Source organism: Salvia hispanica, chromosome 6 (genome assembly GCF_029641045.1).
Source record: "Salvia hispanica isolate PSC_SH4W2 chromosome 6, Shi_PSC_v1, whole genome shotgun sequence".
Classification (NCBI taxonomy): domain Eukaryota; kingdom Viridiplantae; phylum Streptophyta; class Magnoliopsida; order Lamiales; family Lamiaceae; genus Salvia; species Salvia hispanica.
The window spans coordinates 29,193,220-29,214,479 of NC_142697.1; the positions used below are offsets into that span (position 1 = coordinate 29,193,220).

General features: G+C 35.6%; 1 protein-coding gene and 1 pseudogene across 1 annotated transcript; one reads left to right on the forward strand and one right to left on the reverse strand.

Moving 5' to 3' along the window:
- Positions 1 to 174: 174 nt before the first annotated feature.
- Positions 175 to 3,975, reverse strand: LOC125204966 (putative late blight resistance protein homolog R1B-16). The gene is made up of 3 exons (XM_048103738.2): positions 3,590 to 3,975; positions 1,210 to 3,497; positions 175 to 452 (listed from the first exon to the last, which is right to left on the reverse strand). Exons 1-2 carry the CDS (start codon positions 3,897 to 3,899, stop codon positions 1,222 to 1,224), a joined length of 2,586 nt encoding a protein of 861 aa, XP_047959695.2. The 5' UTR covers positions 3,900 to 3,975; the 3' UTR covers positions 175 to 452; positions 1,210 to 1,221.
- An 11,585-nt stretch (positions 3,976 to 15,560) lies between these two features.
- LOC148923504 (calcium-binding protein CML38-like) lies at positions 15,561 to 16,040 on the forward strand (annotated as a pseudogene).
- Positions 16,041 to 21,260: the final 5,220 nt, after the last annotated feature.

Genomic DNA, 21,260 nt, shown 5'->3' on the forward strand with positions numbered 1-21,260 from the left:
ATAAAGAAAGATGAATATTTTAATAGGAGTGAGAAAAAGTGGTTGAGTGTATTAATTGGAGAGAGAAAGTTACCAAAAAGGGAAATGTATCATTTTAGTTGGGACAAACTAAAAAGGAAAACGTGTCATCTTAAACGGGACGGGGGGAGTATGTCTTTAACTAATGTTCATAACTAATTTTGGTTGGTTGTTGGTAGATTATTCGATACTTGGCTAATGACACCAAGATCGACAAGAAATCAAAGAATTCAAAATGGGAAACACCAATAAAATTCCTGATGCGACGCATCTCCTATTCCGGATCCGACCACGAAACTGACGAAATAAAACGGTTGCTCAGGTGTGGATCCGCCCACTCCTCTCAAACCCCACGGTTCGAGTGGCTGACTCCATCATGGTTGTGGTCGCGATCCTGATCGCCACCATGGCGTTCCAAGCCGCCGTCAGCCAACCTATGACAAAAAAAAAAATAGTGACAATTGAAAGGTTAGATTAATTAAAAGATGTTCTATTTTGACACCTACCGACCTATGACAAAAGGTTCAAATCAAATTTATTTTGCATTCATCATAATGTTCAACATGAAATAGAGAGAATCATAGAAACAAGAATGAAAATGGCAACCTTTGTGATCGGTTGCAATTGAAGCAATCACAATTAAAGCGAAAATGATATTTTGCAGAAAATATAGGACTCGATTACATCTTCAGCATCGTAAGCCGCTTCAGCAACGTGAACGCGATAAAATTAGCCAAAACGATATTTTGCAATAGTACATTCTTGAATAAATTACGCTTGAAACACCACCAACACACTATCTCAATATCAACACATTAAGAGTAACATTTTGAAAGGGCAAAGTCACATAATAACAATAACTTGCATAAAAACTCTCAATCTTCAAATGACTTGGATGGTAAAAAAGACAACGGCAAATAAATTTACGAAATGATAAGCATAGAAACACAACTTGGATCATCTCCTTTTCTCAGACTCGCACCTTCTCCAAATACAAGCATCTTCATCTTTAAAAAAGAGCAACCGATTTCCCTCATGATGAAAAATGAACAAAAATTTACTCTAAACAAGTTAGTTAATTATGCTAATTGATTAACAAAAAACCTTTTTTACCACACCCATTTCATCATAATCCTGGTATATTAAGGTAAAAAAGCATAATACAATAATTATTAAGTAAAACAGTGTTACCTTAAAAATTCTTCATTCCACAACAATGATTCGAAGGTCTTGATTGCCGAGTTCTTGTTGCTCCTCCTTTATTGTTTGAGCTGAAGCCACCGCTGAATCACTACAATATAACAACTTAATTGAGTGAAGTGTTGGTATGTCTCCTATGCATGAAGGAATCTCCCTCAAACTTTCCATCCAGCGAAGATGAAGGTGCTCAAGGCGTGGAAAGTGGGTGTTGTCTGTGATCCAACACTCTAGATAACAAGCCTCAATCAGCAAGATCTTGAGATTCAAGAATTGGTCTTCGGTTGTTTCCCACTCAGACCCAATGAAGGAATTGTTTTTCAGCTTGAGAACTTGAAGATGGGGCAATGAACCTATTTTTGTGCTCATGTCTTCCCAAGCAAGCTGTGTACATTCTAATGTCAACTTCTTGAGGGAATGCGGGAAGCTGACTTGTCGTGAAGAACCACGAAACCGTAAAGTTTGGAGTTTGTGGAGGCAACAGAGATTGTTGAGACGATAATAATCTTCTTCTCCGGAGGTGTCTACTTCTCTATCATAGCATAGCTTCAATTTTTTGATATTGGGGATTCTTTTAAGCACCCCCTCCCCAAACTTGAGATTGCTAACCACACAAAGTGTCTGAAGGTCTTTCAACACCATATCCTTTTCGTCATTGAAACGATCAGGGAGACAATATGCGCCAATAAGTGTCCCCCCATTATAAATTATGAAATGCCTAAGTTGAGGCAACTTCCAAATCTCGCAAACGTAATCCTCATGGTCATTTTGTATAACCAGTGTCTGTAAATTCCAATGAAAGTAGACCGAAGAAGGTAAAGAATGACCACGAACTTCCATAGTAAGAAGACGCAAGTTAACAAGCCCATGGAGAATCTCCTCACAATAATCATGACTATCTTCTTCCTCTGAGTAATCCTCTAGAACCATTATCCTCAACAATCTAAAATTATATGAGAAACTGTCTGGAAATTCCCCGACAAGCATCCGGACAAGTGATGCAGATTCCAAGGATTGAATGAGTGGAGTTGGATATTCATCTTTCTTTAACCTGCTTACGATATGGCGTTGAGAATTTACAGCCTGTGGAAAGCTCCGATCTCCCAACACAAATAAAAACTTCAATTTTTGAGCTTCTCTCAAACATAGATCCCTCAACAGATCATGCATCTTGAATGATTCCAGTTTCCCACCATGCCTGCGCTTTTCAACTATAAGGAGATTCCTTTCAACAAGTTCTTCTAAATATTCTTGTGCTATCTCTTCCGAACACTTCCCCTTAATTGGTTTTACATATCCCGCAGCAACAAAACATAGGATGAGTGAACTGACGAATATCTCAACATCCTCACCATACATCCCCATAAAGAGAAAACATGGTTTCAAATGAACCGGCAAATTATTATAACTCATGTATAATACTTGCAAGCAACTCTGGTTATCATCCGAATTGACAATTGAACTTATATTCTTTTCAAACAATCCCCAACTTTCTTTTGTTCGTTCAGACTTTGATAAGAGCCCCCCTATCACAACAATTGACAATGGAAGTCCCTTACAACCTTCCACAATCTTTTTCCCAACATCCTCCAACTCAAGAGGACAAGCTTCTTCCCCAAACACAGTTTTGCAAAACAGATTCCAACAAGCATCCTCATCCAAAAATTTCAGATCTAGACCATTGGAGTAGTTAAATTGAGATACCAAGTTTGATAGCCTTGTTGTCACTACTATCCTACTCCCATTTTTACTATCCGGGAAGAATCTCCTAACTCGATTCCATGCCTCTATGTTCCACATATCATCCATTACAATAAAATACTTCCTTCCTATCAAATATTTGTACAAATGATCTCCTAACTCATCTTCACTCAAATCTTTCTTATCGTTCTCCCTATCCCTCTTGTCCACTTGATCAAGAACTTGTCTAAGAATTTCTCGTGCATTATACTCTTGAGAAATTACAGACCACGCACAAACAGCAAAAGATTCCTGGACAAGTGGACTTACAAAGATATTCCGAGCAAGAGTGGTCTTGCCTATCCCACCCATTCCAACGATCGGGATAATTTGGCGAGGGGGTCCTCCTCCGGTGATCTTGTCCAGCATCCGATCCAAGACATCATCAAAACCAATCATGGTTACATTCTTAGCAGTGGAAGTAGATCTAGACGAGCCTGTAGGAGTAACGGATTTCATGATGTGAGGCTGATCTTGGACTACCATCTTCTCATCAATCTCAATGTTGATCAAATTCATGCTTTCTATCACCTTCTGCAGACCTGTTGAATACAAATGACTTTATTAGAAAATTGTGGCAACTTGAAAACCAAAACAATGATTTATGTATAAGGCTTCAGGCAATCAACAAGACCTTGATAGAATTCAGGTGAGCTTATGTGTTGTACATCAATTTCTGACTGAGCATGAATTTGATCGACAATATAGGACTCGATCACATCTTCAGCAGCGTAAGCTGCTTCAGCAATGCGACTCTCCCAGATATCTTCCTCTTCGGTGTAACCAACATGGGGAGAATAGCTTTCAAGAAAATGTTGCAGGGATGTAACCGCTTCAATGAGAGATTCAAGCTGTTTTTGGTGGATAGAAATTGGAGGGTTTGGATGTGTTTGAATTTGATCTATAATATTCATCACAGAAACAAGTGCTCCATATGCAGCCATTTCACTCAATCTCAATTCACAGACAGAGACTAGCAATGTGAAGAAGAAAGACTGTTTTAATTTGCAATGGAAAGAATAAAAAAAATCTAGCTAGTTTTTGATGAATAGTATTGTGGATTAGTCTTACTTACATTTTTTTGTTTAATAACCGCTTGACAGATTATATAATTAAAAATTGGGGAGTGTCATGGATTTCCAATAATTGAGGCAAGTTGAGTATACAATAAGAACCAAGCCCCTCCAACTCATATTTTATTGAGCTTAAAAAATTAAAAAGAGACCTACTGAAATTATACTATATAGGGGCCATGTGACAGGAAAACAACACTCGTAGATGCCAATGCATTTAAATAATATAATCAACGTTGTTAAGTTCAGACATCACGCAGAAAAGTTGACTAATTATTATCTTGGCATAAAAAAGGTTCACTTACAATAAATAACTAACATGTTACATACTATTCTATATTTTCATACATGTGATGTGATGCTTGATTGCTTGTTCAAATATGGAACCATAATAATTGATTTTTTTTTTTAATTTAGTTTTTCCCATTAAAAATAGTAGTTAATTTCTAGTTTTAGTATAGTAATTTTTTTAGGACGTCATTCTCCATTTAACAATATTCTAATATTTTTTTCTTTTATATCTCTCTTATTTTTATCAATTATTCCATTTTAAAAATCTCTATTTTATGGGATGGAAAGAGGACTGAGAGAAAACGGCCCAATAAGAATCAAAAGATAAATACGTTAATGGGCTAGAGTACATAAATATCCACAAAATAAAATAATACAAATGTATATTCCCTTTTGCATATTTTAGAAATAAATTATACCCACTTACAAAATGCATAATAATCTTCGCGATCTCATTTTCTTAGTCAAATACTACTAACGACTAGGGGTTGGGGATATTGATATCGGGCATTGGGTTTATCCGTACCCGACCCGATATCCGTCGGGTATTAGATACCCAATATCCACTTTTATGAAATTGAGTGTGAGATTGGATATTAAAATTTAAGATAAATCAGGTATTGGGTAACCCGAATGGTACTGGATATTACCCGAATATCCAATTTATTATTTAAAGCAATTTTTAAATTAAGTTTAGCCATTCTGAGGTTCAAGAGCTAGGCTAATTTATTTACTAATTACAATTTACTAGGTTAACTTTCTCTAAACTTTATATGAATAAGTCAATCTCTCTTATTTTAGGTCACGGCTTATCCAAACTCTCAAGTTTTACGTATTGCATAACCAACTAATGTGATTTTTATATTTTTGTTAATTATTTTGACTTTTGAATTATATTATTAGTTGCTTCTATTGTTTAGTTAAATACGTAATTTTTACTATTTTACTTACATATTGCATAACCAGTCCCCATAAATATAATCATATACTCCCCATGTCCCATTAGAAATGAAACGTTTTCCTTTTTAGTTTGTCACATTAAAAATGAAACGTTTCCTAAAATGGAAACATCTCTATCTCTACTTTTTCATCTCTTTTATTTTGCTCTCTCTTCATTAACTCACAAAACAACACTACATAAAAACCGGTGTCAATTCCCAAATGTTGCATATTTAATGGGACGGAGGGAGTACTTTAAAATAAAAGCAACTCATTTTTTTATAGTTTTATACTACAAAATTAATGCAACATAAAAAATATTAGTCAATTTAAATATTTCTATATGTATATTATTATATAAATTTTGAATTTTTTTTATTAGTTATTAACACATGTAAAGAGTCGGGTATTTGGATACCCGATACGTTGGATATGGATATCCGGAGCGGGTATTGGAATACCCAAAAATATATCGGATCAGGTTTTGGATAGACATTTAGATGATTTTTGGGTTTGGGTACCCGGTTTTTTCGTGATCGGGTATCCACGGATACCCGTATTCCCACCCTCGTATTCCCACCCTCTACTAATTTCATTTGGAATCTCATCAAACAGTTCATCTTCGTCAAATAAAAAGATTGGCCTTTGAGATGTCTCTGGTTTTATTTCGGTGTTCAATATAAAATTAACTGAATTCCACTCGCTGAATATATTATATCTGAATTTCCGTGCTTTAATTGAAGAGAGAAACACAAACTATGGTCTATGTACATATATGCTGCAAATTATAGTTCATATTTTGTTTATGAAATTCCAAATTAGAAAAAAGAATTTACTCTTGTCGTGGCTTAAAGATGTATCACTTTTTCTTATAGTTTGTCTAATTAAAAATGTCATATTTTTATTTTAAAAAAAATTTCTCTCTCAAATTAATATAAAAATCATAATTTTACCTGTGCACTTAATACACAAAATAAAATTTTCTAAAATTTCGTGTCATTTCACAAGCGTGACATCTATTGTGGGACGAAGAAAGTAATAAACATAAAGGCAATTAAAGCGAAAACGATACATTCTTCTATAAAGTTTATTCTTAAAACAACAGCAACACTACATCTCAATCTCAACATATTATTCTTCTAAAAGACAACGGCAAATAAATTACAAAATGATAGAGTAGATACGCAACTTGGATCATCTCCTTTTCTTAGACTTGCACCTTCTCCTATGAAAAAAAAGCAACCAATTTTCTTCATGATGAAAAATGAACAAAAACTGATTAAAACATGAATTTCAGGGTACTTAATTAATATGCATCTATTTAGATAATTAATAATGCATCAAAATTCGATGGGTTTTTAAGTATTAAAGGATAAATTGTTTACGAAACAAAAAGCCTAATAAAATAGTAATCATTAAAGAAAAGAAGGTTGAACTGTTACGTCACAAATTATATCAAAGGTTTTAATTGATTTGAAGAACTGAAAATGATTCTTTTTTATCACTGACCTTTAATAAACAGCTTACCAGTGATGTCAATTTAGCCCGCAATCCGTGGGCCGATCCGAATAGCCTGCCAAATTTACAGGGTTAGAACTGAAAATTTCTAGCCCAATAAAATTACAGTCCGATTAGCCCGCACCCGATTAACCCGTAACCCGTTAGGGCTAGACCCGAAAACCCGATGGGCTGGCCCCAAAACCAGATACAATTTCTATTATTCTATTTGATTTACTCTAATTCGACACTTCATTGGTTATTTTATAATATAGATTACTAAAAAAATAACTTTCAATTTTATATATTAAATTTTTATTAACATATATCAAATTCACTAAAAAATATATTTAAATTTCTAAAACATATTTTAAAATTTGTTGATGTTTATGTTTTATTTTGCATAAATCACAAAGATTAGTATTTGATCATGTTTATGTTTGAGTTTAAGCATATATCTCAAATTTATCATATTAAATATTTTACATATTATAAATATAACTAATTTTCACCATTATTTATTGAATTGAACGCATGTTAATTTTATCGGTAGCAACCCGATTAGCCCGTTGGGCTAGCCCGAAACCCGAGCTTTTAGGGTTAGGGTTGAACTTTTATAACCCGAAAAATTCACAGCCCGATTAGCCCGCATCCGATTGACCTGCAACCCGAATAGGATTGGCCCGAAACCCGATGGGCTGGCCCGATTGACATCCCTACAGCTTACAATTACGCAATTTATTGAGTGGGCCGCATGTAAAAGCCCATGGAATTCTCAGATTGCTGTTTTCGTCTATTCAGCCCAAACGGCATTGGATTTAGCCCAAAATCAACAAATTGTGTGTCAAACTATTGATAATTGTGTATTTTAGAAGCAATTCATATTTACTAGTACTAAGATAAATGAACAGTTGAGAACATGTGTATGTTTATCAATTTCTATAATCATAATTTTACTCAAACATTGACATGACGTGCTATTTTCCTCCAAAAAAGAAATTGTGTTATAATACTAATAATATTTTATTTTACTTTTATGTTTTATAAATAATTATATGAAAACAATTAATTAAATGGATAGAATTAGGATGTAATTGATATAATTACTACATGCTAAGAATAAAATCGTTAAATTGAAAAGTTTGGGATAAATTGACAAAATCATTAATCGGAAGATTCGAACATTAACCAAACAATTAAAGTGACATTTACCAACCTATGACAAAAGATTCAAATAAATTTATTTGTCGTTTCATTGGACCTAGCAAAGAATATGGATGTATCAATTTTCATACTTAGAAAAACGGAAAAAATGGAATATAACTTTATTTTGTTAAACTTCAGTTCATCATAATACTAAACATGAAAAGAGAGGGAATCGTAAAAACAAGAATGACAATGGCAACCTTTGTGATCGGTTGCAATGGAAAGAAGTATATATATATGATAAATAAACACATTAATTCTTCTATAAGAATAAAGAAGTTTCAGCTTGAAAACACCACTAACACAAATTCTCAATCTCAAAAGGGCAAAGTCACAAAATCATTTACTTAGTTGCAGAAATCTGAATCTAGAAATGAATACAATACTTGGAGTCTTGGATGGTAAAGAGTAAAGACAATAGTAATTAAGTTAAAAAAAGATAACAAACAAACACAACTTGGATCATCTCCATTTTGTAGACTTGCATCAGACATGATCAATTTCTGCAAACATATATTGGTAGTTATCTAAAAATTGGGTAGCCAAGTTGAGCAACCAATATGTTTCTACAATAAGGAAGGAAATTTATGATCATAAGGGATTAGAGAAAAATGTAATAAACATGTAATTAGTTAACAGAAGGGTTGTGTATGATAAGGTTAATTTCATGTATTGGTTATGGGTTAAATTCAACGAATTTCTAGGTCTAACACAACTTTTAAGTCAGGTGTGTAGAAGAAATCGCCAGATCCAGGAAGGAAGGAAGAAAATCACCTGGTGAAGGAGTTTGGCGAGAAAGTGAGCAGAAAAGGAAAAAAATTGCCAGGCAGAGGAGATTGCTAGATGGAGGGCAAAGAAGGAAATTCAAGAAGATTCTAGAAGATCACCTCCACGTCTATAAATAAAGTGCACGCAACACACATGGATCATCATCTCTCTCACATTTTGCTCTTAGCTCACTTTCACACACCTCTACACACACCTGGAGATATAGGAGATTCATGGGGTTGGGGTTCGTCTTTTGATTTGCTTTGGTGTACCACCGTCTCCACGTGAGGCGAAAAAATAATTTACTGATTTTGCTTTAATTTCTGCTCTGAATTTCTCCGAGTCTTCGTTGTTCGAAGCTCGGCGTTTATGTTGTTGTTGAATCCTCGTTGAATTCTGAATCATTTGGCTATGGAAGTTTATTTTCTGTTTCCGTTCTATATTTGTGATGAATATTGCTTTACTTTGGTTGCTTTTCGCACTTGATTTGTTTTGTTGAAGTTGGATTGTGTTGGAATTGTAGTTGATCGGATGAATCTGGTTAGATCGGAGTAATCGGAGATGAGAATTGTTGTGGTTTGTTGTGGATGGCTTGGATCCAGAGCGGATGAAGCATCCGATGTTAGATCTGTTGAATTCTGCATGGTTATTGGGTTTTAGTTACCACCTTTAGTTTACTTCATCTAGCTATTGTAGATCTGAGCATTTTCCAGTGATCTATGTTTTTCCGACGTTCGAATCACCATGTTCTGTTTCAATCTAGGTTGTTGCTCTGTTTTATTCATGTTTATGCTTGAATTGGTTGAAGATATGAAGATGGATGTTAGTTAAATTCATAGTTAGTTATTTGCAACTTTTCATTCGTACCTTTGCTGTTTTTGGAAATGGTCCCCACGGTCTGTTCTTCGTCTGTCTAGTCATTTTAGGAAAGTTATTCACTAGGTAAATTTCGTCGCTAAAGTGTTACTCTGTTTAAATCTCTGTTTTCATCACACTTGTTTTCGTTATGTTTTCCTAGGTCTAGTTGTTAGAATAGATCATTTGCACTTCCCGAGTCTAGTAGTTAAGTTCTCAACCCAAGTTTGCGTGGCAGCAGCCAAATCAGTCCAAAGTCTTCTTAACTCTCAATCGCGTCCTATCTGTCTCTGTGGGTTCGACCCTTGCTTCTCTATGCTAGTTACAGTGTAGTGGGTTGAGGTATTATTTTCTTTGACAGCGGGCTGAAGGGTGAGTCCAACGACCGTGATATTCTATTTATTGAGTTCCTAGATCTCGCAGTCTAGTAAACAGCCGTTTCATAAAAAAGAACATCAAAAATTGGATACATTATTAACAACCTAAAAAGATGCATATTATTTAAGTACCCTGAAATTCATGTTTTAATCAATTCTTGTTCATTTTTAATTACTAACACTTGCTCATCATGAAGGAAATTGGTTGCCCTTTTTTTAAAGATGAAGATGCTTGTAGTAGGAGAAGGTGCAAATCGAAGTTGTGTTTGTTCGCTATCAATTTTGTAATTTATTTGCCATTGTGTTTTATCATCCAAGTCATTTGAAGATTGAGAATATTATTTCTGCAAGTTAATGTTATTATACACTGTTACTTATAATATGTTGAGATTGGGATTTTGTGTTGGTTGTGTTTTAAGCATAAACTTTATAGAAGAATTTAAATGAATTTCCAATAATTGAGGCAAGTTGAGTATAAAATAATCTTTGAATAAGAATGAATTAATCAGCTCCTTCAAAAAAGATAATGTAAATTACTTAGACGGCTTTAATGAATTTTGTTTCTCGTGCCATTTTAATAATCCGAAAATACCAGAAATTATGCAAAAACTAATGTTGTTAAAATTTGTTAACATCAAAGTATTGTGTTTTGTATAAGGGTTAGTGGCCCTGTGAAAGAAAAATAACCCACATGCATTTAAATCATTGATTAAATGAAACTAATCAAGGTTGTTAAGTTTAAACATGTCATAAGAAAGGTTTATTTACTAATAATAAACTGACAGGTTACATATCTACATTTTAAACTCATGTGATGCTTGTTCAAATATCCAAAGCCAGCTAGCCATTTTATAATAAATAAGAAATACTCGTGCATTGTATGTGACATTAAAATTTGAACCAAAACATTATGAATTAATTAACTTTGTCACATAATGCAAATACTCTATTAGTTTTCTTGGGATAGACTTTGTGTCTTTCACGTAAAATTCACTTGCGATCGTTGTTAAATGCTTTAGATTTGTGAAGATCCGATCGTCTTCACGTTCCTCGGAAACTCTTGGATCAGGTTTGGAACGTGTAGATCTGTTGTTGGTTGTTATAGATTTTTGATGGTTTAGATCATATACATTTCTTGAAGATTAATCTTACTTTGTTCAAATTTTACATTTTTTTTTTGTCTAACTACCAATTGACATATTAGAACAATCCAAAATTGGGGTGTCATGAATTTCCAATAATTGAGGCAAGTTGAGTACATATATATACTAAAGTATCGCTTTTACACTAAGAATAAATTAATTAGCACCCTTTAAAAAAGATAATGTTAATTAATTGGACGGCTTTATTGAATTATTGTGACAAGCTTTCATATTAGGTGGATGTTGTGACACTTTTAACCAATTACTGATAATGAATACTATAATTACAGTTTTTGGCACCATTAATTAGTACAAGAAGACCACATCTAAAAGATTAGGTTATAAAGGAAAATACTGGATTTTGTTCTTAATTTTAAAATAAATTATGATAAATAATTAAACACATTCTTCTATAAGAAAAAAGAAGTTTCAGCTTGAAAACACCACCAACACGAATTCTCAATCTCAAAGTCACAAAATCATATAGTACTTCGTTGCAGAAATGTTCTCAATCTAGAAATGAATACAATACTTGGAGTCTTGGATGGTAAAGAGAATAGTAATTAAGTTAAAAATTAAAAGATAGTAAACAAACACAACTTGGAATCTTGGATCATATCTATTTTTGTAGACTTGCATCTTCTCCTATATATTATACGCAGACACGATCAATTTCTGCAAAGAAGATATATTGGTAAAAGTTATTTAAAAATTGGTTAGCCAACCAATATGCTTCTACAATGTGGTCGGTGTTGTTATGATTTCAAATGAATAAGGAAGGAAATTTATGATCATAAAGGATTAGAGAAAAATGTAATAAACATGTTAAACAAAAAAAATATGTAATAAACATGAATTTCTAGGGGTAATTAATGTGCATGTGAATCCAAAATTTATGTGAAGTGAGGACTATGATTAAGTTTAAAAAGCTTGATAATTCAAAATAATCATCAAGGAAAGAAGGTTGAGTTGTTACCTCACTAAAACTTCTTGATTGTGATTTGAAGGCCTTGATTGCCGAGATCCTGTTGCTCCTCCTTTATTATTTAAGTTGAATCCACCATAGAACGACTGTAACGTTCCAACGTAATTGTGTGAAGTGCTGGTATGTCTCCGATGCATGAAGGAATCTCTCTTAACCTTGGTAGATAACAAAGATGAAGGTGCTCAAGGCGTGGAAAGTGGGTGCTGTCTGTGATCCAACACTCTACATCACATAGCTCAATCATCAAGAACTTGAGATTCGAGAATTGGTCTTCCAATGCTTCCCACTCAGACCCAACAAATGAATCTTCTTGCAGCATGAGAACTTGAAGAAGGGGCAACACACCTATTTTTGCTTCAAGTCTTCCCAAGGAAGAAAGGTTCCACATAGTATCAACGTCTTGAGGGAATGCGGGAAGCTGACTTGCCGTACCATATGGCTGGACTGTGAATAACACCTCAGATCTAGAAATTCAAGTTTGTGGAGGCAACAAACATTGCTGAGCCGGTAGTAGTCTTCTTCTTCTTCTACTAACGAGTCTTCATAGCGTAGCCCCAATAGTTTGATACTACCTCCGTCCCCCAAAATTTGCTACACTTTGACCCGATACGAGTTTTAAGAAATGTAATGGAAATTGAGTTGAAAAAGTTAGTGGGTTGTGGGTCCTACTTTTAAAGTATTAGTTTTATAATAAAATGTGAGTAGGAATGAGTTAGTGGAATATGGGGTCCACTACCAAAAATGGTAAAAGTAAAGTGTATCAAATTTTCAGGGACGGACCGAAATGGTAATATGTATCAAATTTTCAGGGACAGAGGTAGTATTAGGGATTCTTTTGAGCACCCCTTCCCCAAACTTGAGATTGGTCATGGAAAAAGTGTGTCTAGGTTTTCCAACACCATATCTTCTTAATCAATGAAAGAATCGGGGAGACAATATGCACCATCGAGTGACCCTCCAAGGGCTGTGGCATTCCAAAGTTGAGGCATCTTCCAAATCTCGCAAATAAAATTCATACCGGCATTAGTTATAATCAGTGTCTGTAAATTCCAGAGCAAATAGACCGAAGAAGGTAATTGAAGCAGCTTCTGAACATCGATACAAAGAAAGCACAAGTTAACTAGCCCACGGGGACTCTCTTCTTCGTCGTAGTATTTCTCTAAATTAACTAACCTCAACAATCTAAAACTATATGATAAACTCTTTGGATAATCCCCTAATAAAGACCGGAGAAGGTAATTGAAGCAGCTTCAATTCGACAACTTTCTGAAAAGAAATTGATCATAGCTGTAAAGTCTTGATTCACTTTTTATGCCATCAATAATTTTAATTTAAAACATAAATAAAATAACTAAGGTATATGGTATTACAAAATATTCTAGACAATATAAACAATTTTAAATAATATAAAAAAAGTACATAAAACCACACTTACAAATAATATTTCCATAATGCCATTTAATTGAATAAAAATAAATATTTTTTGCATTTTCAAAATAATAAAAAAATAAATAGCCATACCTTTCAACCCAATATTTGTTTGTCTGATGAAGTGGCATGAAATCATAAAACCAATAATTGAATATTTTACCCTTTTGAATTTGCTTTTTGTCTGTCAAGTATGACTGTTAAGTTTCCGTTTTCATCTCATTTTCTCGGGTGAAATAGATTCAATTTTGCATTTGATCAAACAATTCATTTACACTTTTTTGTGGTAATTTGTTAATCACAAAACGATGTAAGCTCAAATTATGGATTTTGTATCTTAGAACGCAACACAATAAACTATTTAAATAGGTAAAAAATAAATAATTTGTCATAGAAATGTTACAAGTTACAGTTTGTAATAGAAATCCTACAAGGATTAGTCATAGAAACTATTTTCATAAGCAAATTAAATAAATAACTGGGCCTCGTATGTAAGCCAAACCAATTGAGGCCCGTTTCATACTATGGGCAATTGAAATTATTATCATACGAAACATGTCGCATATAAAATATTTTTATTTTATATGTAAAACCAACTAATGCTATTGAGAACTTTCACACGCTCTAATACAAATATGTGTGAAAATAAAATACTACTAAAATATGTTATGAAATTAATTAAGGACAAATTGCTGAAAAAATCATTAAGATTGTGGCCGAATTTGGAGAAGTACGCGTAGACTTTCGAATTCAAATACTTCCCTGCGTCCCCTATTAGGAGTCACTATTGACCGAGTACGGACTTTAAGAAATGTAAAGAAAAGTTGGCTGAAAAAGGTAATGGAATGTGAGACCCATTTTTTATATTGATTTTATAATAAAATGTGAGTGAATTGAGTTAGTGGAATATGAAACCTACTTACTATTTATGGTAAAAATAAAGTGTGACTCTTAATTGGGAACGGACCGAAATGGAAAAGTGTGACTCTTAATGAGGGACGGAGGGAGTATAAAACAAGAGCAAAGTGAGATTGAATATTGTCTGTGATGCAAAATTAAACCTATCTCGACAAACTACTAGCTAGCTACTCTTGAATCTTTCAAAAATTGACATGTTATTAGGGTTGACTTGACCCTTTATGTAATTAAGTAAAGAAGTCGTTTTAGGAGTTAGCACCTAAAATGATGTTTTTTCCATTTCATTTTGATCATTTCACTAGGGGCAAATTTTTTAAAAAATCATGAATTTTTGTCCGTTCCCCAACCTTAAAGTCCAGTCATAAAAATCATGATTTTAACATTAAAATTGGACTATTACAAAAAAGAGTAAACGCCAAATGTAGTCCCTAACATATGGTCGTTTTATCAATTTGGTCATTAACATTATCTTTTTGATTATTTGGTCCCTCACAAATGAACTCGGCCCAAAATCAGTCCTAAATTGACAAAACCGTTAAAAATAACGGTAAAAGTAACGGTCAAACAGGTGTTTAGCTGATTTTGACCAAATTAAATTACTAATTGTAATTAGTTACACCTAATTAAAGTTCTTAAATTAAAAAATTAAACCCTCTCCCTCTTCTTCAAATCCCACCCACGGTGACCTTCCCCTCCTCAACTTCGTCGGCCACGACGCCACCGACGCATTCGTCGCCCACCACCCCGGCTATACCTGGTCCCACCTCGCCCCCTTCCACAACCACCTCCACCTCCAAAACTACGACGTTTCCGAAGTCTCCAAGGACTACCGCAAACTCGTCCACGAAATCACCAAATTAGGGCTCTTCGACAAGAAAGGCAACAACATCATCTTCTCCATCACCTCCATTGCAACGCTCTTCTCCCTCCACCTCTACGGCGTCGTTTTCTGTGACGGCGCATTCCTCCACGCCCTCTGCGGCGGCGGGTGGTGCGCCACAGCCGATTTTTGTTAATCGTGGTTGATTTGCAGGTACCCGGCGTTTCCTTTACAACACCTATAAATACCCCAAACTCCATCGCCAAAAAACATCCGCTCACAAAATATCTTCTTTTCTAATTCAATCAATTACAGTGTATCTTAATTTTTTCCCCAAATTTCGCATCTCACAAATTCATCAATGGAGAAATTCGAGCAAGAGTTTTCAACCACTTCGATTCAGACAGCGGCGGTAGAATAAGCCCGGAGAAGCTGCAGCAATGCGTTGCCTCGATCAGCGGTGACATGGTAGCGGCTGAGGCGGAGGTGGTGGTGGCGCTGACGGATTCAGAGGGGGACGGGCTGTTGAGTTTGGAGGATTTCGTGAAGGTAGTGGAGGGGGCGGGAGAGGAGGAGAAGCAGAGCGATTTGAAGGCGGCGTTCGAACTCTACGCGCCGGAGGGAAGCGCGTGCATTACTCCATAGAGCTTGAAGAGAATGCTGTATATTGGGGTGGAGAAGAAGCATTCACGACTGCAGTATGATCGCCCCTTTTTATCTTAATGGCGATGGAGCTAGTGATTAATTTTGATGAGTTTAAGATTATGATGTAGTGTTGTTGATACATCTCAGATTATGTAGGTTTTAATTTTTACTTTAAATTATTTTAGAATAATAATTTTTACATTTGAAATAAATAAAAAATCTGATAAAAATATTTAATTTGGTGAAAATCGGCTAGACACCTGTTTGACCGTTAGTTTTAACGGTTCTGTCAGTTTATGACCGATTTCGGTCCGAGTTCATTTGTGAGGGACCAAATAATCAAGAAGATAATGTTTAGGACCAAAATGATAAAACGATCATATGTTAGGGACCACTTTTGGCCTATACTCTACAAAAAATTCCTATTTACAAAATGTCGTCTTTAATTAATACTCCATTCGTTCGTAATTAAATTCTGATTTTTCCTTTTTCGTCCGTCCGCCAATGAATGTCTTATTTCACTTTTACTATATTTGGTAGGTGAACCCCTCGTTTCACTTCCAAGTGCTTGGAAGATCTGGCTGAGTAGGAGTATATTAATAATTTTATGCAAAATATTCAAAAGATCTTCCATTTTCATTTATGGTTAATATATATAATTGATTTATGATTTTAGATTAGCATCATATTATATAATTATGATGTTTTTTTCAAAAAATTATTATAATTATGTTTGAGAAAAATGAATTGGAAGAATAAGGAATTTGGAAAAATATAAATAGATAGAAATAGTTAGGATAGAAATAATTAAAATTAATTCAGATATAGGTTGATCGTAGACAGTGGATCTTGGGCCTGGGCTAGCTGAGTTTTTATTGGGCCTGGGTTGAGTTAATTAGGAAATCGTCTAATAGAAGCTTTTTTCAATTGATGAGTCCAGTTTAAGCCCGCTTTGTTTCGATATTGGGCCAACGAACCTAGTCGAACTGGGCTTAGCCAACCGATCCACTCGATAAGTCTATCGGTTCTTGAATAGTTATTTATCTCTCCTTCAGTTGTTAATCGATGAAAACTTGTTAGATATATATAGATCAAAATTTAGTTTATTTTGCCTATCTCGATTGGCCCATATCATGGACTCCAAGAATATAATATCAAGGTCTATGAAAGGATGGGGAGTTTTGCACGCGTGTCGTGGGTGTGTGTCCCTTAGAGCATCCACAATGGAGGCTAGCGGATAGGCTAGCCGATCGCGGGCGCTAGCCGACCGCTGGCCGATTCGCTAGCCTCCATTGCGGTAATTTAGGCTAGCCGATCGGCGAGTTCTAGCCGATTTGCGGGCGCTAGCCGACCACTGGCCGATCCCGCTAGCCGCCATAATAGGCTCAATTTCGGCTAGCCGGTTGTATTTTTGTGCATTTTTTTTATTTATTGCATTTTTTAATGTATTTTTTTAATTTTTTTATTGCATTTTTAATGTATTTTTTTATGAATTTTTTTAGGATGTACCTTTTTTAATTTATATAAAGTTATTGTATTTTTATTGCATTTTTTAATGTATTTTTTAAAAAAATTAGTGAGGAGTAGAGTGCGGCGGGGGCTCGTGTGTGGAAGCTCGGTTTTTTTTAATTATGTAATTTTTTTAATTAATGTACTTTTTTAAAAATGAAATTAATGAATTTTTCTGTATATGTGTCGTAAATTTAATTCTGTATTTTGTGTTTAATTCCGTAAATTTAGTTGTTTTTTTAATAGTGCTGATGATGTGGCTAGCCTGTGGCTAGCCTATTGCTTGTCCAGTTGCTGTTAAATTTAATTCCGTAAATTAATATGTCTCGTAAATTTAATTCCGTAATTTATCGTAAATGTAGTTGTTTTTAAATTATTTTTTTTATTGAAGAGAGATTTGAAGATTGAAGACTACAAATCGAGAGATTGGAGTCTCTAATCCATAGAATCATTCCACAGGAGTATTTATTTGCTTTCTTTGATGTATTTGATTGAATCCATTGTTTTGGTTTTCATGAAGAACATGAGTAGCTAATTTTATTGTGGAGTTTTGGTGAAGACTACAATGGATGTTTGTGATTAATTCAAGGACTTCTTTTTATTGCTTAGCTCTTGTGATTTCTTTGTTCATTCTTGTGTCTTTTCAATTCAATTGCTTAGCTACCAATTGAGTTTGTTTACCTTTATAGTTGTAATCGAGAGATACCTATCTAGGTTTGATAAAAGAGTGAGCATCACTTTGATAATCTACACTCGAGAGAGGGGAACCTTAGTGAGGACTTGGGTCTTTTGTTCTATGGAGTTAATCTAAACTTATTAGAATGAGACTTCAATATTAAGGGTTAATCAACGGGGTGAGTACACTCGCGAGGGGGCTCAACCTAGACTAGCGACTTTCCTAGTAATCCTAGAGACATAAAATGGGTAATCGAAGTTGTTGAATCAATCACAATACAATTCCATTGTAGTTGGATCCAAAACTCTACTCTCCTCTTTGTGGTATCTTTTTGCTTGTGTTTATTTCCTCTTGTCACTTTTAATTTCTTTTTCATTGTTATATGCTTATAGTAGTATTAGAACAAAACCATTTCTCTTGAATTGTCTAGATAGTAATCGAAATTTATTCATGGTACTTGAGTTGATACAATATTGTCTCTGTGGGATACGATACCCTTGCTTGCTAATTGCTACACTAGCCCCGTACACTTGCGGGTATTATTTGTGTTAAAATAAGTTTGAGTCAAGTTTTTGGCGCCGTTGCCGGGGATAATTTTGTGTCAATATAGCTTAATATCGTGATAATAATAGAGATTACTAATCTAGATTTTATTTGATTTATTTTTATTTTTATTTTTGAGTTCTCTAATCTTTGTGTTTCCTTGGGCAGGTTGTATGCACACGCGTTCTAAAGGTCCACCTTTAGAGCCAATCGATCTTGAGATCGAAACATTCAACAAGAAGAGGAACGCATAGGGAAGGTTAAACCAAAGGATTCGGGTATTTTTATCCGGTCATAGGCGTCTACCTTCTCCTATCCAGAGAACTCCGTCACCCAGTCCATCTCCACTTCCATCTCCCATACAGTACGAGCCGCGGTCTCCAATTAGCATGTTCCAACCTCGACAAGTGGTCCGCTACCACATTTTCACACCCTCTTCTATCCCGGATCTCCAAATCGAACTCTTGAAGGAGTAAAATCCACCTTATGAACCTTGGCTTCGCATCTTGTTTTTCAAAGAGGTGACGGATTGCGGCATGATCGGTGAAGACGATGGTCTTGGCCCCAATGAGGTAGGGGTGGAACTTGTCGAAAGAATAGACCACAGCTAGCATCTCCTTTTCAGTGGTAGTGTAGTTGGCTTGAGCTGGATCCAAGGTCTGGCTCGCATAGTAAATCACCCGGAAAATCTTGTCTCTCTTCTGTCCCAATGCTGAGCCCACTGCCATGTCACTCGCTTCACACATGATTTCAAAGGGCTGGGACCAATCTGGTGAGATGAGGATGGGGGCGCTCACCAAAGCTAACTTCAACTTTTCAAATGCCTGCACACAATTAGAGGAAAAATTAAATTTTACGTCTTTGCTAATAAATTACAAAGAGGTTTAGCAATCTTCGAAAAATCCCTAATAAAACGCCTATAGAACCTGGCATGTCCCAAAAAGCTCCTCACTCCCTTCTCATTGGATGGGGGAGGTAGTTGCTCAATAGCAATGATCTTCGCCCTATCAACCTCCAAGCCACCTGCAGAGATTTTGTGACCAAGTATAATCCTATCCTTAACCATAAAATGGCACTTCTCCCAGTTCAATACAAGGTTAGTCTCCTCACACCGCTGCAAAACTTGAGATAAATTGTCAAGACAATTGTCAAAAGAGTCACCAAAAACAGAGAAGTCATCCATAAACACTTCCATAAGATTTTCAGTCAAACCATGAAAAATAGACATCATGCATCTTTGGAAGGTAGCAGGGGCATTGCATAAACCGAAAGACATCCTCCTATAGGCATAGGCACCATATGGGCAAATGAAGGTTGACTTGTGTTGGTCTTCGGGTGCTATGTGAATTTGGTCGTACCCCGAGTACCCATCTAAGAAACAATAGTACTCATGCCCGACTAACCTATCCAACATTTGGTCAATAAAGGGGAGTTGAAAATGGCCTTTCCTAGTGGAAGCATTCAAAGCTCTATAGTCTATACAAACTCTGCACCCGGTGACCAACCTAGTAGCTATCATCTCATCATTCTCCTCTTTTACCACAGTTGTACCCCCCTTTTTGGCTACCACTTGAGTAGGAATAACCCACTCACTATCAGAAATGGCATAGATAATGCCGGCATCTAGCAACTTCAAGACCTCCTTTCTAACCACATTTTGCATAATCGGGTTGAGACGCCTTTGGTTTTGGGCTTTAGGTTTATACCCTTCCTCAAGGTGTATCCTATGCATACAAATTGTTGGGCTTATCCCCTTCAAATCTAAGATAGACCACCCAATTGCTCCCTTGTAAGTCCTAAGCACTCTCAACAACTTATCCAATTCTGAATTTGAGAGAGAAGATGATACAATTACCGGAAAGGTGTCACTCTCTCCAAGGAAGGCATACTGCAGATGTGCAGGCAACGACTTCAACTCCAACTTCTTGTCTTGCTCCTCCTTGGCATCCTCCTCTTCGTCCCTAAGAGGTAGGAACTGCTGCCGGCGTGGTCTAGGAATCTCCCTTGCAGAATCTAGAGCACCTACAAATTCCAACAAATCAGAATTAAAATCCAACATATCAAAAGAGTGTGAAGAATAAAATGATTGAAAGAGGCATCTCTCAAGTTGATCCTATGAAGAATTGGCATGGGCTACTTCTCTGACACACTCATCGATCACGGTCACCACATTGCAATGGAGGCTCCCTCCAATATCTGAATCGTGCCTCTTCAAGGCTTCATAAATAGAGAAAGTCACACTCTCATCGTTGAGACGAAGGGTCAGCTCTCCCTTCTGCACATCAATCATGGCCTTCCCTGAAGCTAGGAAAGGCCTCCCCAGGATAAGGGGTACAGCCTGGTCTTCTTCCATTTCCAACACCACGAAATCCACTGGAAAGATGAAGTCATTCACCCTCACTAGAATGTCCCCCACTATCCCCGTAGGATATGATACCGATCTGTCTGCCATCTGCAGAGTAATAGTGGTGGGCTTCAAGGTACCAATGTTCAGCTTGTCAAAGAAAGAGAGATGCATAAGGTTGATGCTTGCCCTAAGATCACACAAAGCATTCCTCACGTGACAATCTCACACTGTGCAAGCAATAGTAAAGCTCCCTGGATCTTTCATCTTGGCTGGAAGCTTCCTCTAT

Bases quoted from the DNA above. Each gene is read 5' to 3' on its own strand.
- LOC125204966 (XM_048103738.2), bottom strand. From the start codon at position 3,899: ATGGCTGCATATGGAGCACTTGTTTCTGTGATGAATATTATAGATCAA. The intron at 3,498-3,589 runs GTCTTGTTGATT...TGTATTCAACAG, and splicing joins CTCACCTGAATTCTATCAAG to GTCTGCAGAAGGTGATAGAA.